The sequence below is a fragment of the Melospiza georgiana genome, chromosome 22, assembly GCF_028018845.1.
Source record: "Melospiza georgiana isolate bMelGeo1 chromosome 22, bMelGeo1.pri, whole genome shotgun sequence".
Lineage (NCBI taxonomy): Eukaryota > Metazoa > Chordata > Aves > Passeriformes > Passerellidae > Melospiza > Melospiza georgiana.
In genome coordinates, this window is record NC_080451.1 from 8,014,659 (window position 1) to 8,032,675 (window position 18,017).

Here is an 18,017-nt window from a genome sequence, read left to right on the forward strand (position 1 = left end):
CCTGCATAGGGAGGGGGAAGCAGGGAGTAGGGATGAGCTGCTGGGCAACCTTATCCATCAGTGTTCCCTCTGCTGTGCCCCTGAGACACTCTGCCTGCCACCGCAGGCACCCACATGTGGCCCCCCATTCCTGTCCCCCATCCCCTTGGGGACCTAAGGGCACTCAGAGGGCTGCAGAGCATGGAGATCTTGGCTGTGAGACCCATCAGCTTGGGGTGATGTACTTACACTTTTAATAAGAAATAGCACTTGATACAGAACGGTTCCAGCATTTATTGAACCAAAGTGCCTTCCGCTGCTTCAGCGCAGAGCCCTGAAGCCTGTCCTGGATGATTTAAGAATGATCCATCTGGAAAATGATGCAGACAATTTGTTACATCCAGCCAGAGAGCCATAGAAGCCACCATAACAAGCTTAAATGATTTCAGCATCACTACATCATCCAGCCCCAGCCAATCTTCCTCAGAGCTGGGGTTGCCTATCCTGCATGGCTCCCCTTCCTGAAGCTGATGCTGCTCCTGCAGCCCATCCTGTTGCTGCATCCAGGCTTCTAGTCAATGCTTTGTGGGACATGGGGGACCCCTTTCCACCTTCCCACTGCTTGTCTCACTCCCCTCCACCCTCCCAAATCCCTGTTTTAAGACAAGAAGCTCCAAGCAGCTCACAAACCCTCCCGGTGGGCTCCTCTGGCTGCCAGCAGCACGGGTGCCTGTTGATGGTTACCACCTCGCCCTGGGTAAATCAGGGCTTCGGTTTTCAAAATAGCGTGTTGATTGAAGCTTAAAATATCCCCAGCAATTACTTCGCCCCGGTATAATTATAATAATTAAACTTGGATAATGCTTAGTCCTACTTTCTATCAGAACTGTGCGCTGCGGCACCAGCGTGTGGTGTTTTGTTTCCCAGCCTCATTTTCCAGCCTCGCCCCGCCGAGCAGCGCTGGAAGGGACATGAGCTGGCAGTCTCCAGTGCTGACAAGGGGACAGTGGCCCTGTCACAACCCCTCCAGCCCTGGGCACCACTCGTGGCACCGTTTAACCCAGGGCATGGTGTGTGGTGGCCGTGCCCTCGCTGCGTGGTGGCACGAGCAGCAGGAGGGGATGCTCCTGGCTCCATGCTGGGGCAATGGGTGCTGGAGGGAGTAAGGATGCTGGTTCTTCCCTTTGGCTGCTTGCCTCGTCCCACCCCAATCCCTCTCCCACAGCTCAGCACAATATTTCTCCTCCACGCTCCCAGCAGCGTCGCTTGGAACAGCTCGGGCTGGTGAGTACGTTTCCGGCTGTGATAAATAGCAGGGAAAGCAACGAGAACCTAACACTGTATTTCATGCCCTGAAATCCCACTTGCATCTGGAAATGAACAGAGTTCTCCGGTTGATATATGCAGCTCTGAGGCCATTCGCATCCTGTTCGCTTGTACACATTGTCTCGGTGATTTAAGCTGGCAATTTGGCCCTAAAATGAAGAGCAGCTCACTTTGTCCCTCCCAATTTTTCTATATATTTTCCTGCAGAATGGAGCTCTTGGAGATTGGCTGGGCTGGGGCTGGGCATCCTCTCTGGTCTGGCACGGAGAGCTGTGGAGGGTGCTGGCACTGCGGGAAGGCTGCTGTCACAGCCTGGGAATGCAAGTGGCAGGTGGCTGTGCTGGTCTCTGTCATCCCAGGCCATGCCTCTTCAAAGCCAACAGGGACACCAATGAAAGCTTTTCCCCCTTTTTCCAGGTCAGATGGCATTGTGAGGATGACAGCTGTGCTGTCTCGCAGTGCCCTGGGGAAGGGGGGTGCTGTGGGAGCCAGGGGGGCTATGGGAGCTGTCCCTGCTGCCTGGCAAGAGCCCTCCTTGTGCTGCCCAGTCCCCACATCCGTCTGTCCATCTGTCTGTCCATCTGCTGAGCAGCACAGCAGGGCCAGCCTGAGTGTGACCCATCATCACCTGCTCCACACCCAACGTGCAAACCAGAGCCACCACTTACCTGCTCATGGCCAGGACTCCTCCTTGGGTAAAAGATGTAGCTGGGTGAAGTGATTTCACAGCAGAGCTGCTTGTTTAAGGCATCTTTAGTGATGCTTAATTAACTCCCCAACGGTGCTGTTCAAAGTCTTCCCTCTTCCAAGCAGCTGTCCCAAGGCACACAGGGTCCCCTCAAAGCCCTGGGGGACACTGGGTGAGCTTGGGGACCTGGCACGCTCCTGCCTATGCCACAGGGCGTGGAGGTGGCACTGCTGTGGTGGAGATTCCAACGGGATGCACAAGACCCTCTTCTCAGGATCAAGGCAGGGCTATTTCCCTGCTGGTCACCAGAGATGTGCACAGCTGGGAACAGGGAAATTTCCCCAGGAAATCCTTGCTGAGACATGGATTCCTCTGGAGACCAAACCAACCCCGTCCCCTCCCCGGGGACCGCGCGCGGAGGAACCCAGTGACCAGCGGCTGCGCGGTTCTCATATCAGTTTTAATAGCAACATCAGAGTACTAAATATACAGAGGGCAAGGGGACAGGGTGGCATTTACAGTGCTTCCAAATACACGGCTTCCACGGACAGAGACAAATTAAAAACCGCTCAGGAAGAGAAAAAGATCCTTTTGGCACTGCCCCAGCTCGTGCCGTGCGCGGGTTGGGCAGCCACAGTGCCAAAAGGCGACGGCGCTTCCACCGGGTGCCTCCTGGTGCAGGATTTTCCCCAGGAAAAGAAAGAAGTACTCAGTGATGTAAAACCGGTTACAAAGGAAAACTGTCTCATGTTAGAAAACGGGTTTTGGCAAAATAAAAATAAAGTGTAAACTTCACTGTACATGTCCTATCAAACAAAAAAATAAACCCCTCGGAACCTAAAATAGAAGAATCTGGGTCAGAAATCTGTGCCCTTAGTGTACATTTTTGTGCAACATATACTTTTTTCAAAGTAAATATTATCTTCACTCGTGACACTATTAAAAATGTACCTACAAATGCTGAGAGTAATTCTTAAAAATGTGTGAGAAGCGTTAGATGAGCTCGGGAGACCAAACCCACAGACTTGGAAATGGCAAGGGATTTCTTGCTGGTTTTGAAAAAATCGCGTACAGATTTAATATCTGGTTGAACGAAAATTCCAACCACATTCATCCTGAAATGGGTGGGCTGAGATAGGATAGATATATTTTTTGTTCTATTTTATTTTTTTTTTTAATTTTTTTTTTTACAAAATATATATTATGTGTAGAATATCTACTATTTTTAACTACCGTTTCAGCCGAACTACCTTCCTTCCTTCGCAAACAAGCTGCCAGTGGAGAAGAGGTAACCTGAAATCCGTCCCCGCGCCAGCTCTGCCATCGTTGCGGTGACCTCCTGGCAGGCTCGGTGTCCATGGTGTCCCATGGAGCTCTGGTGTTCTCCGGAGCACGGCTCCTGCCACCACCACCGGCCGCCCTTTCTCCAGCTGGGAAGACAGAGTGAAGGTAAACGATCGGATCTGGAGAGACAGGCGGCTGAGAGCCCCAGGGCCGGCCCTGCCCGGGGTGCTGTGGGGTGAAGCCGCCCTCGGGGCTTCCAAAGGTCAGGGGGTTGAGGAGCAAACCCTGCCTGTCCTACCTGTTGGTGCCATGATGTGGGAGCTCGGACCTGGAGCCCCAAATCTGCTCAGTTTGGTGCAGGATAAAGCCCACCGGTGCCGGTGGCAGCAGTGGGACCACCCCTGGCCCGGTGGGAGCGGCACATCCTGTGGCTCCTGCTCAGGGTTTGCAAGGGATGTGGAGGGAGGAGAGTCCCAGACAGCCCTGGGAAGCCTGGGCTTGCTGCAGAGCCCAAGGAGAGCCAACCTCTCCTTGCCATGGGTGGTGTGTGCCACACCACTTTCTCCAAGACAGAGCCACAAGTGACACACAGACACCCCATGACGTGTCCGGGGAATGTGGCAGCCTCTTGGCTGCCATGGTGTGTTTCTCAGGGTCTGTTCAAGGGGCTAAGGAATCTGGAAAATGAACTGAAAACAAAGAAGCAGCAGCGGGCTGAGGGCTTACAGCAAAGCAAGGAGCAAAACTTTTCTTTTTTCAAGCTTCCAGGACCTTGGGGTGAGACGATGTGCCCAAAACATGACAAAGCTCCCACAGGAGCGTGTCTGAGAACACCATGCTTCCCTGCCTTTCCACGGTGGGAAGATCTCCTCAATAGACTAAGCCATGGAAATGCGACTTTCTATTCTCATTTCTTTCCTGTTTTTTGGCTTTCATCAATAGGAGGGAATGAGATCAACACAGTTCATTTCTCTTCACTGTGCAAGACCTTGGGACGCCTGGATCCTGCCTTGTCCATCACTGCATCAGCAGCTCCATGCCAGCCCTTCCTCCTCCTCCTCTCCCTCCACCGCAGTGGCCCAGCATGGATGGGGGGAGGCTTCCTCTGATAAAGTGCAAGTGCTGTTGGTCCTTATAAATAAGGGAAGATTGTGCATCTACTTTTGTTCCCTGGTTCACTGCTCAGCTCTGGGGAGACCAGGACATGTCCTGCTGCAGACTGCGGGGAGGGAAGCTCATGCAAGTCCTGCCCTCTGAAACCTGTGCCCGTCCTCAGGGTTGCAGTGATTCACCTTCCTTCTCTCTCTCTCTCACACAAACACACACACACACACACACACACACACACACACACACGTTTTCCCTTCCTCTTCCCCAGCTCCACAGGGAATTCCCTGTGAGCCAGGTGCCTCTCCATCACCACTGCCATCATCACCATCACTGCTTGCACCAGTGCTGCCCTGGCATCTCCCAGCTCTGCCTGACAACTTCCCTGCGGGCAGCAGGTTCCATCCATGCAGAAACACAGAACGCTGCTTCAGGTGCCCTGCAATGAAGGAGCTGAGATATATTTCTTGTCACACTGCTACCGCGATTACACCGGAATACCTGTGGGAATCAAATAAATAGGAAGATTAAGGGGAGAAGCACAAGGAACATGGCTCAAAGCTGGTGTGGATGGATTCCTAAGAAGTCACAAAGGGAGGAGAACCTGTGGGCAAGGGCTGCACCACTGATCAGCATCACAGGAAAGCCCCAAGACACTGAGATGACCCTGGAGCAGTTGCTCAGACTCCACAGTTCCCAAGGACAGACACTCCCCACGTTCCCCAGGGACACCTAAAGCTTTGGGGGCCACTGCTCTAGCAAAACACTGTCTCCTCTTCTCCCTGGAGGCATCCAACGCTCTGGAGAGCAGGACACGAGCCACCCAGGAGACACAGCTCTGCCCAGGGGATGCTTGGCTCAAGTCCGCAGGTAATTGTCAGGGCTGGCAAGGAAGACTTCTGTCTGAGGCAGCGTCCAAAAAATTCAGGACAAATAATCCAGACTGTGCAATTCCATGGGAAAAGGACAGAAAAGGACACGGGAACAAGAGACTGCACGCGTGGCTATGCGCAACACCACAGGGTTCTGCTTTGTTTTTTTGTTTTTTTTTTTTTTGTTTGTTTTTAAACTGCACGTTCATTATCATAAAGAAAAGGAGCTGAGTAATCAGTGGGGGAGTAGAAACGTGGATCTGGACAATTCTAAAAAACCACTAGTATTTACCAAGGGCAGTTTACAAAAAAGAACTGGAGGACTTTGGTCTGATCTCTGCTGTCGTTTCCACCCTTTTAGCATTGAAGGGACCCAAGTGAGACCCATCCCAGTGTCTGATGTGCAGCACGGCATGGCAGCACCTGACTCCATGGAAAGACTTGGACAGAGGGTTTAGGGTCAGCACCCACGAACGCCACCCACCCCAGCAGGAGCTGGACGGGCGTGGACGTGTTTCTAGAGCAACACGCCAAACTGGAGCCTGCAGAATCGTGCTTCCCTGGCAAAAATTCCCTTTGAACATTATTAAGAGATCTCCAGGATTGTGGACAGCCGGCTGTGTCTTCTCCTGCTGCAGCAGAGCCAGCCAAGACTGGGAGAACAAAGGAAGAGGCTCTCTCAATCCCACAGCCCCAGGCTGGGGGAGGAGGACACGAGCTCCTTCCTCTGGTTTCTCACACAGGGCTGAGTAAACTTTGGTGCTGTGGCCAATTCAGAAGCCATTTTCCAAAATCCTTCCCACACCCCATTCCTAAATTTCTTTCTTCTGTGCCATGAGAGGCCCATCTCTTGGAAGTCCACCCTAAAATCTGCCCCGTCTGGCCCCGAGGTGTCATGCCTAGCATGGCAGAAATCACAGCACTGTGGAAACGGGGCAGGCTCAGGATTTCCAGCTTCTTCCCATCGACCTTGATGATGTCTTGGGATACAGAAGCCTGGAAATACCTTCAGCACCGCCTTGAGCTGTGCTCTGGATGGTTTTGGGAAGCTTTTCCTCTGCTTCCCGCCGGCAGCACAGCCCCAGCTGTCTCCCACCACGGTCGCGTCGCTGAAAAAGCATTTCCAAAAAGAACCAAAATTATATATATATATGTATACGTACATATATATGTCTATACATACACACACACACGTATATATATGTATATATGTCTACCTATATATACACATATAGGTTGACAGGCAAGCTGCCAAAGTAGAAAACATCAGATCACCCAGTTTGCATGATGCGTGTTAAAGAAATGAGACTTTTAGCCCATGACATCTTCTTTAAAAATGAGTATTTAAGATCTTCAAAAATTGCTACAGTACAAAAAGTGTTTGTGTGTGTATATATATATATATATTTTCTCTCTACATATACCGTATGTATGGACTGGAATGGATGACCCCACCAGAAGAGATGCCCCACTTGTCCTCCACAACATTTCCAGGCGTTATTGTCTCAGCTCTTTGCAAAGTCTTTGCATCGGTTCATGGCACATAATGGTAATTATTGGCACAGGTTCAGAGTCACCATCCATGGCCGGGCTCCAGGCGCTCATTCCTTCCCTTTCCATCCCTTTGCTGGTTCCTCCTCCTCTTCCTCCTCCTCCTCCTCCACGGGATTCTTTACTCGCACACTTTCCTTTCTCTCCTCCCAAAAACGTGCTCCTTGACAACGCAGTTACCTATAGGCGTGTTCATTTTTATAAAAATATATTTGGCCCATAGAACGCTGCTCTTTGAGTCTCCTACTGGTAAACAGAAATGGTAGGTACAGGTAACCCATTATTTTTTTTATATTTTTTACAGGTTCACCAATGGAATCCTGTTGAGGACGAGAAGAAAAAGAAAGATTAAGTCACGACAGGGGATTTGCACCAAGTCTTGCATCACTGCTTGGATGATCTCTCACAGCCTAGAGGTTTCCTCCTCCTTCCCCCTTGGCTGTGGAGCTGTGGGATTCCTGGGGCTATCAGTGACCTCCTCCTCCTCCTCCTTCTCTGCAGCTTCTGGTCTGTTCTGGGGATTGGGACCACTACTTCTCTCTCCTCAGGGCCTTTACCAGAGTGGGATTTACTCCAGATCATCCCTGCATTCTGCAGATTCTCACACTCGGGCCTCGAGCAGCGAGTGCTCTGGCAGACGAGCAGATGATGACAAGCACTAACGAGATTTTCTAAAGTTAAATCTAAAGAATCAATAGGGAATTGGTTAAGCACCAAACCAGAGATCCTATCAAAGTCCTTAAGCTATTTATTTACCATCTACTGGATGATGCCTTCCTATGCAATTTTGGACCCTCAATGTGAAGACAATCACTCCCCATCACTGGCGTGTGGCCACTTGCTCTACATGTCTGGGACATTTAATGAGCTGTAGCACAGATGGGTGTGCCAAAGACAGCTGCCAGCAGGTACCTACACCCTGTACAGCCATGCTCAGGATACACATTCCTGACCCACACATCCCTAACCTGTGCCCTCTGCCTGGCTGGGATCAGCATCCACAATGTGCTGTGTTTTTTGTTCCAGGATCCTTTCTCTAAAAAACCACTATTTTTAAGCAAGATGCCCAATTCACCATCTCCAAGAACAACCCCGAAGTCTTAATTAGCGAGACAGATTTTCCAGAGTCCTTAATCTCCTGTGCTGGGGCTGTGCTGGGACTGCTGCTACTCCTCCAAAGACAAGCTGGGATCTTTTATGATGACTCATTATCTGTTAATGTTAACACAAACCATTTGCTGTTGTTAGGCAGAACGGGGCCAGCAGCAGCTGCTGCCGTGTTCCAGCGTGGCTTTTCCACACGTTGCTGTCAGCTCTGTGCCAGGGCAGGGTCAGGCTGGTGTCACCAAACCAGCTCAGCTGCTGCCCCAAAGTGTCCCCTGCCTGCCAGAGGTGCCCAGCGTCCCGTGGCTCCTGGTGGGCACTGGTTAATGCACAACAGCAGGGTGTACAATTGGTATTGTATCCCAAATAGCCTCTTTGTGCAAAGTAGGTCAGCGCTTGATCAACCTTACAGATTTTTGTATAATCTCATTCCATGGGGTTTTTCAGTCAAAGAGAGCGGGATTAAGGACAAGAATAATGCGGAATCTCAAACTTCATTTCAGAAAGCCCCAAAGCCAGGATGAAATCAAGCCAAACCAGCCATCCTGTGCTGTGGTGCCTGGACAAAGCCACTCAAGTCTTTGGCACGTGTCCTGCGCTGGTCTGCAGAGCGGTGCTGCTCCTGCTTCTGTCTGGGTCCTCCTCCAGCACCACTGGCACCAGGCAAGAGAAGTTTTCCTTTTCATCCCTCCCTTCAGGTAACTCCTGAGAGCTTCCTTACCTAGCCAGCCCAGGGCTGCACTGAGGCTGCACTGCTGCAGACAGACTGACTTCTCTGCCTGCAGGAGCAGCTGCTGCTGAGCTGTGGCATCTACCAAGGAGCTGGTGCTCCAGCGGGGCCCAGAAACCAGTACAGGCAGTCTGCTGGAAAGCTTCACCAGCTGCTTGCCAGGGGCAGCATTGCCTGCTGTGGGCAGGGATGGTGCCCTGACAGGGACCATGCCTGCAGCACAGGAGCCCTCCCCGTGGCTCCTGCTGGCACAGGAGGAACCTGACCCCAGGAAACAGCTTCAACATCTGCTCCCTGTGTACCTGGATGAGTTTTACCAGGTTTCCTGACACAAACGTGGCGCTGCCTGCAGCTCTCTGGGCTGGAGATGCTCTGCAGTGCTGTCCATTATATCTGCTGCCTCAACTGCTCAGCCCAGCCTGATGATGCTGTCGGCATCACCCAAGGCCAGGGTGACAGCTGGGCAGCACTGTGGCCAGTCCTCACACCAGGCTCACAGACTGTCAGATGTGAAGTTGACATTAAATTCCAACTTGGTGGTCATTTCAACAACTGTAGTACCTCTGTCCTGCCACCCCTGTCCTGGGACATGCCACCTGCCTTGTGCCTCCAGCTCTGGCCCCACACCATCAGAAGCACCAATGTGCACACAAGACAGCTCAGAGCTGTGAAATGCTGTCAATTAAAATGTGTAAAACACCAGGAGAAAGGGGGTGTGAGGAGAGAGCTGCATGTGGCCCCTCCAGCCAGAAAGCTGCACGTGCTCCAGATTATCCTCCTCCTCTGCTGTGGTGCAGTGGGTCAACAGCAACTGTCCCCTTCAGGTGACCTTGCTGCAGCTGTGGATGCCAGCCAGGAAATACTCATTCCCCCGGAAACGGTGCAGCCCAAGCAGCTGCATCTCCTTCTCCACCAGCCTCTCCCCTAGAAACAAGAGCTGGAGAGGCATCCTCCATGCCCGCACTCCTCTGCTTCCCTCCATCCCACTGCTCCTCTGGCACTTGGCAGCTGGTGACAGCACAAGGCAACCGCGGTGGCAGGGACAGCCTGGCAGGGACAGCCTAGCAGGGAGCTCGTCTCCGCGCCATCTGCACCTCACACAGTGACACATGAAAACTTGGAATGCTCATTTCACCTGAGGGATTTCCCAACAGCACCTGGTTTCAGCTGGGACACGCCGCTTATGCAAGTGTGTCCCAGAAACACGCTGGTGCAAACACACCTGTGCAGAGTAAACATGCAGGGAACAGGTAGAACAGGTTTGGGGATCAATCTCATTTTGTTATCCTTAATGAAACCAAACAGCAGCTTCCAGAATTGAGTCTGTAATTGAAGTGCCATTACAGAGCTAATGCTCCAGGTACGAGCCCGATAGATTTTTCCAGAGCGCGTCAATGTGCGTTTCATGGATTCCATGAAAACGGATCAATGAGAATTTCAAGGATTTAATAAGGCGTAATGGAATGGCTTCAGGCTATTTAAAGAAATCTATGCAGGTGACCAGGGCATAGTTTTGGCCTGGGGTTTCACAGGACCTGGGGCAGGAGCAGTGGGATCCACACAGGATTCCTACAGTGCTTCAAGCTGCTCCTTCCTTCCCCTCTACCCGAGGCATGGAGAGCTGTAGATGGCATTGAGTGTAGCTGTCTTATTTCTTTTCAATTCACTTTAAGCCAATGGAAAGACTTCCCAAACTACAAAACTGAGGATGGAAAAGGCCCAGTGGGTTATTGCTGAGGCTGGTGTTCCCTGCAGATCCTCCATGCTCATTCTCCTGCTGCCCTCACTCCTGGCACCGGCTCCTGCCTGGGTTCCTTTGCCCTCTGTTCCCTGAGACAATGGCCACAACAACAGAATCAGAGAAAAAACATGAGCATATCAGTGGATGGGGAGTGAGAGCCTCTCACCTTCACCAGTGAAGCTGCTGCAGCCAGAAGAGGCTCTGGGGGGGCAGTGGGGCCATGCCAGGTGAATCCCTGCTCTCTGTGCCCCACTGTGCTGGCACACACCTCACCTGCCCTGTCTAGACACCACAGCCCCAGCACGGCCAAGATCATTAACTTTTTATTCCCTTCCATTCTAATCTAATTATATTTCTGTGTTCAATAGCTGTGCATAATGTTAAACAGGCTATTCCAAGTGAGCTGCAGCCAGGGAAGGCTGGAAATTTCATTTACACTGAATATATGATTCATTACAGCAGGGACTTGGGACAGAGCAATTAATTCACCTGAGCACGTGGCTCAAGCGGGCACCGCTGCCCAGGGCGAGCTGGCACACACAGACTTTTCCTGCCACTGCCATCAGCTGTGCCACCTTCAAAAGTGACACAAGGAGGTGAAAACGGCTCAGGGCAACTCAACAAAAGAGAAGGAAATCCCCAAAGATTGTACTGTTGCAACCTTAACATCGCTGCACTCCTTCAGTCACAGCAACACCCCAGGTGTGACCGGCTGATGGGGACTGTGCTTGAAGGGCTGGCCTTGCAGAGCAGCAGGAGGAGGAGGAGGAGGAGGAGGAGGAGGAGGAGGAGGAGGAGGAGGAGGAGGAGGAGGAGGAGGAGGAGGAGGAGGAGGACCCCAGCACCCTTGCAGTGAGCATGGAAGTGTTCATGACAGCCAACATCACCAAATGAGCTTTCAGATACTGGTGGAGCGTGCACGCTCCGACGAGGCGGGCTGTCCATCATGCCACCAGAGGTTAATTACAGATCAGGCCATTTCCCAGCACGGAAATTACTGTGACTTGCTGAGGTTTCAGAGGTGGGCTGGAACCATGGGATCAGGCTGAACTTCAAGGCTGCCCCAGGCACCCTTTGCTTTTGAGTCTTTGTCCATCCCAGTCCTGCCCTGTTAGTGTTGGCCTGTCTGCAATTAACCTCCCTGGAAAAGTGAGCCTTGTTTGTCTCCCAATGCCCCATCCAGGCATGGAATGAGTTCCAGTCGCACTGAAGGAAGTGCAGGGGGAAGGATGGCACCGGGCAGGGTGTGATGGGCACAGCAGGGACACAGGATGGGTGCGGGATGGATGCGGGGAGCGCGGTACGTACCAGGAAACAGCCCGCTGGCGTCTGCCCTGCGCCCAGAAGTCAAACAGGCTTCGGCCAGTCAGCAGGAGATTTCAAACCATTTCTCAGACACAAAGGCCACGGGAATAAGATGCCGGTCAGAAGAAGAGGGTCTGCAGTGAGCAGAAAGAGGGGCTTGTACACGCTGGTACGTAACACACACGGCGCAAGCCGGGCTGGCCTGCTGCACACTCAGCTGTTCTACATCTCTCTGGAGTGATGCTTTGAGTGGGCTTGGGTGCACCAGGCTGCCTGGAAGTGCTCTGGGATAGAGGGTCCCAGAAAAGCATCCCTGGATGGTGATAAAGCCATGATCTTTGCTAGTCATAACACAGGCACTCTCTGTCACCTGGCTGGAGTTCATATCAAACCAAGGCTTTTGGACACCCAACAAAATGGTGTGACAATCCCTGCCAGTTCTCCACCTCCTGAGATGTGAAGAAACCCTGGAAAATGCAGACGAGCAGAACTCTGCACACATGTAAGAAATGCTGATTGCAAAGGCATCAGTGCTGGCTGAAAGGCATTAAATTGTTGGCTCCAGGCCTGTCCTTGGGGCAGGCAGATCTGGGCTGCGGCTGCCACACATGCCGTGGTTCCTCAAGGCTGTCTGGAGCATCAGCTGCTCATTTTCTCCCTCAAAACTCTCTGCCTGGCTTCCCCTCCACCTTTGATGGGGACACACATTTACCATATGGTGAAACCACGCCAGCACCCAGTGAAAGCACTCTGGAGACAGCCCGTGGTGCGGGAAACATCGCTCCCAACCCCGCTGCTCCTGATCCCCCCTCCCTGGGCAGGCAAGGGGCTGGCAGAGCAGGGCCACATCCCTTGGCTGCAAACGACGCTCCTTGTTAGCGCTGTGCCGTTGTTTTGCAGCAGCCAAACGGCTCATTTGGCTCTCGCTGCCTGCTCCTCCATTAATCACCTGCTTGTTTGCAGCCGATGCCACTGAGGAGACAGCACGGGTGCTGGAAAAATGGATCCAGTGGCATTTTATGTGCTGGCAGGAGCAGCAGCAGCTGGGACATGAACACCGTGTGTGGTGCTGAGCTCTCCCAGCCCGCTGAGGCACCCATCCAGCCTCACCACCAGAGCTGGGGTCAGGGGGCCGGTTCCACACTGAACTATGAGTGGGTGAGCACCCAAGAGGTAGGAGGCTCTTCCAAATGCTCTTGGAACGTCACCCCTTGTGGAATTTGCAGGCAGCCTCGACAAGGGAAGAGATGAGAATCTTGACTCCATGTTTCAGAAGGCTGATTCATTATTTTATGATATATATTATATTAAAAATGCTATACTAAAAGAAATAGAGACAGGATACAGATAGAAGGCTAGGCAAGAATGATAATACAATCTTGCGACTGACCATAATATCAATACTGCTGGACCTGTGATTGGTCATTAAGTAAAAACAATCTACACGAGACCAATCAAAGATGCACCTGTGTCGCAAACATCTTTTATGAAAAACTCTTTCCTTAGGACTTTTCCTCCTGAGAAGCTGAAAGGCCTCAGGAACAAAATGTAAACAATGGTTATCTGCTGCTGTGGAATGCAACAGGTGCATCTGGGATTGGTCCGTGTTGGATGTTTGTAATTAATGGCCAATCACAGTCGGAGAGAGAGCTGAGCCACAAACCTTTGTTATCATTCTTTCCTATTCTATTCTTAGCTAGCCTTCTGATGAAACCTTCTCTTCTATTCTTTTAGTATAGTTTTAATATAATATACATCATAAAATAATAAATCAAGCCTTCTGAAATGTGGAGTCAGATCCTCGTCTCTTCCCTCATCCTAAGACCCCTGTGAATGCCATCACACACCTGTTGGTAAACAACCTCCAAACCACATTCTGAGCAATCAGATAATTATTGCTTACATTTTGTTTCTGAGGCCTCCTAACTTCTCAGGAGAAAAAAAAATCTTGCCAAAGGGATTTTTCAGAAAACATTTCAGTGACGAGCCCCCATCACCCCGGGGTGCTGCCCCCACACCCAAACCACGGCGCCCAGCTCACCTGTTTCCATTGAAGGTGGTTTTATAATCCCCGGGCGAGTGCAAGGTGTCCTCGGCGTAGACGGGCACGGGGGTCCGCACGCACTCGTGGGAGCACTGCAGCGTCTCGTTGTAGGCGGTGAAGATGTCGAGGGCGCTGGGCACGCGGGCGGGGGCGAAGTCCGTCAGGTTCTGGCAGCTCTCCTCCTGCTGGTCCAGCTTGCGTTGGTGGCTGTTGCGCCGGGGGCGCCCGCTCTGCGCACAGCTGGGCGGGGGCAGAGAGAATCGGACAGTCATGGCATGGTCTGGGCTGGAAGGGGCCTTAAAAATCCTCCAGTTCCATCCCCCTGCCGTGGGCAGAGATGCCTTCCACTAGATTGGGTTGTTCAACCCTGTCCAACCTGGCTTTGGATTCTTCCAGGGCCACAGCTTCTCTGGGCAGCCTGTGCTAGGTCCTTACCACCCTCATAAGGAAGAAGTTTCCCTTAAGATTTAATCTAAATCTTCCCTTTAGTTGAAAACCATTCCCCCTGTCCCATCCCACTGTCTGTCTGTGTGAAAACTTTCCCTCCATTATAAGTCTGTTATGGCCTGAAAGGCCAAAGCAGAAGGGATGGGAGGCACAGTGTATCCCTGAAACTTGGCAAGGGAACTCACCTGATTGACCAGATTGTTCCATATTATATTAGAATTCAGAAATTCCAATTCCAATTCAGAATTGGAAAGATCAGCCACAAGCAGTCATTTGGCTCGGTGCTTTTTTATAAGAACCAAATTTACATTTTAGACACAAGCTCTTTCCCATCAGAGGAATGACTTAATGAGTCACACTTTTGTACCTGCAGGAAGCAAAAGCCTTTTCTTAAGTGAAAATATGTAGGTGAGAACAATGAAGTGAAACCCTTTCCATTTGGGAGACACCAACAGGTTGGAACTTCTCAGGATAAACGAGCTCAGGACCTGGAGTGACACAGCAGAGGGATGGCTGGCAGGGCAGCCCTGCTCTCCGGGGGCTCCTCCAGCTCTGGAGGCTTCATAAGGATCTCGTGGCTGCACAACACTTCTGCCTCAGTACGTCAGAGACGAGGAGAACCCCAGCTCGCAGGAGCCGCCCTCAATCAGCCTGGTCCTATTTCAGGGTCTAGACACTGATTTAATTAAGATGCCACTTTTTCCAGATGGGATTGACAGCGCCTTGCAGAACGCTGGAGTTTTGGGAGGTGGCAGCTCTGAGGGTGGTGAGAGCTGGCGATCTGTGGAGGGGCACTCCTGGGGACAGGAATGTGGGGCTCTGCTGGGAGCAGTGCTGGCCAGGGTGACAGCATCTGACTGCTGGCTCCGCTCTGCTTGATGCAAGTGAAGGAGACAGCCCTAAACCAACAGCTGTCTCCCCACGGCACGTGTGCAGGAGGAGCAGTGACAAGAAGGATGCTGGCTTGGCACGCAGCCATCACTCACCCATCCTGCTTGAAGGGGACAAATGCCAGCCAAAGGATGGGGACAGTGACTGTGTCCCTGCTGGGGACAGGGCCAGAGCATGTGGTGTGGGTCACTGAACGCAGCCTGAAATCACCCAATGAACCGAGGCAGTTTGGGTAGAGTTGAGCAAACTCCCAGGTACTGTTTCTTCTTCACCTTGGACACACCTGGGTGCTGCCCACACTCTCCTGCTGAGGATTTTCACCGGTGATTTCTCAATTTCACTTACTGTAAAGCATTTCTGTTCCACACTGATCACTGGATTTATTTTTTCGCCCCTTTTGGCTCCAGCAGCAGTTACTGAGCTGTTCTGCCAAGCTGTGGTCAGCCGGATCAATGACTCGTACCGCTCACTGCTGCGACTGGAGACAAATCCCACAAGTGTTTCATAAACTATTCTCCCTGCTCCTTCACTGAAACACTGCAGCAACCAGGGGAGTTCAGTGAATTAAATACCACTCGAGATAAAGCAGGGAGCCTCACTGGCTGCTCCCCACAAGTTCAGCTGTGGGGACAGAACCTGTGTGCTTTCAGTTGGCTGCTGCTCAGCATTACAGCTATACCAAGATGAAGATGCCTCCATAGCCCTGCAAAGGGCTTCTCCTCTCATCCCAGCTAGCCAGCAGGCTCCTCATCAACCCGGTGCTGTAATTGCCTCCTGGCTGCAGAAATTGATTTGCTGCAGCACCCACGCAGAGCTCGGCCAGGCCGGAAGGGAGAGCCACCAGCCAGGCTCCCCCAGCCCCGTGCTGCAGCCGTGTCGCTATGCCAGCAACGCTGACCTCAAAGTAGGCCAGATTCCCTGGGAAAATAGGTAAAGTGAGGAGTGCCTGGAGCGAAAGCTAACCTATTTTGCCATACGCCCAAGCCACACTGAGAGAACAAACCGGAGCACATGAAGCTGGAGGAGCACAGCAGCGCCCTGGGGGTTGGGGCATGCTTCAAACCGTGGCACCTGAGGGGCTTCGAAGATGCCCTTCTGTCCCTGGGGTCACAGGGAAGGGCAGGAGGTGCAGCTGCTTCTTGCCAAGCCAGGCTGGGGATTTTAGGAGCAGCATCAAAGCTCCTTAGGGAAGGCAGCGGAGGAGCTGATGGCACTGGACAGATCCTGAGAACACCTGCTGTGGCCCAACACACGGCTCTGACCTCTCCAGGTGGCACTGTGCTGAGGCACGTGTCCCATGAGACTTGTCCACCCAGCCTGGGCACATGCTGGTCCCCAAAGCCACTGGCCAGGTGGTGTGAGGTGGGGAAGCTGCAGGGGGACAGCTGAACCCCGATGCACCAGCCTCCTTTGGAGGTTTTGCCGTAAACCCCCCATTTTCTCCTGCAATCCCGGCAGGTGCCACAGGCTTTGGCGCCTGCAGCGGGATGGGCACCTCCATCCCCATCCTGTCCCCATCCCATGCCACCCCCCCAAGCCAAGCAGAGCAGGAGGGACCTTACCAATTTTTTAAGACAAGAGTTGTTATCAGCGCAGCTATGACCATGATGAGGGACACGGTAATAGTGATTATCTGATGAACAGCCAGACCTGCAGACAGAATAAAAGAGACAGTGGGGATGGGAACTGAGGGGACCCTGGCAGAGCCCCCCCATCCCCACACAGCCCCCCACCACCCCCTCCCAGCACGAGGCCACACACAGCCCCCGGCAGCGGCGCCGCAATCCTCTCTCCTGCCTTACACAAAACAAATCTGTAAGCCAGGCTCCTCATTTCCTATCCTCTCAAGTATGTTCCTTGTCAGCCCGAATTAGGCACGAAGAACGGAAGAGAAGTGAAGACGTCTCCCCTCTGGGACGGAAAGGGAGACGAGCACGGCCCTGCACCGGGTGCGGGATTCACCAGGGAGAATAATTACAGCGCTGGCGGCTGCTCGCCTCGCAGGTCGGGTGGGCTCATTTCCCCCTCTTCACCTTCCACGGGGTATCATTTTGGCTCGTGGATCATTCCTAATGAGCAGTTTGGAAACAAAAGCGGCTCGCTGTACACTATGTTTGTGATTTTGTGCTGCCTTACAGTTGCAATTTCGTAATGAAATGATTTTTCCTGGCTGCAGCCCAAGGATGTGCTATTTTTCACAAACAGATGTTGCAGCTCCTGATGGATGGTAGTTTTAATAAATAAATAAGTCCTAGAATGACAGGAAAATAAGCAGTTTTATATATATATCTGTATGTGTCTGTGGCAAGGACGGAGTCAGTGCCAGGGCCATGGCTCAGCTGGAGCAGGGGGTGGCAGGGGGAGCCAGGGGCAGCACTGGGGCAGCCTCTGCTCCTGGGGAAGGACTCACTCGTGGCCCCTGTGCTGGCAGGGTGGGCAGCAGCCAATTCCAGCTCAATCCTCAGCTGCTCCACCTCTAGGTTTCACCTCACAGGGAAAATACCACACTGGGAGGCTCCCCACCTCCCAGTGGCACCCCACCTGCTGAAGGTGAGGCCCAGAGAAGGACTTCTGAGTTCCCAGAGGGTGATGGCGATGGGAGCATGTCCCCACGGGCCCGAGGAGGGCGGTGGCAGCTCGTGGCAGGTCGGGAGTGACGCCCACCCTGGCAGCAGCCAGCCCGGCCGCATCCTGCACGGCAGCCTTGGAGCAGCTCCCAGTGGGACGCTGCTGGGAAAGATAAAAGGAAAGGCTCTAAAAATAAAATCAAGCCAGCCCAGTGCCCGATTCCTTTGAAAACAGAAGCGGAGTCGGGGACGAGACCTGCTGCAATGCTGGGAGCTGAGGCAGCGGTGGCAGGGCCACGGGAGAACCTAACGATGCAATTAATCCTTGCATTTACGTAATGGGAAAGGCACAGGCAGAACAGATTGCAGGTGGCTGAGCAC

The 18,017-nt window shown here is 52.5% G+C and overlaps 1 protein-coding gene across 1 annotated transcript in view; it reads right to left on the minus strand.

Annotated features, from left to right (window-relative positions):
- Positions 1-2,432: 2,432 nt before the first annotated feature.
- The window catches only part of AJAP1 (adherens junctions associated protein 1), a 38,906-nt gene continuing 23,321 nt past the window's right edge, over positions 2,433-18,017 (minus strand). Inside the window, exons 3-6 of the mRNA XM_058039570.1 lie at positions 16,632-16,719; positions 13,729-13,971; positions 11,691-11,821; positions 2,433-7,127 (exon numbers count right to left, since the gene is read on the minus strand). Of these exons, the coding sequence (XP_057895553.1) occupies positions 11,749-11,821; positions 13,729-13,971; positions 16,632-16,719 (404 nt within the window). The 3' untranslated portion in view covers positions 2,433-7,127; positions 11,691-11,748. The remainder of the gene's footprint in view (positions 7,128-11,690; positions 11,822-13,728; positions 13,972-16,631; positions 16,720-18,017) is intronic.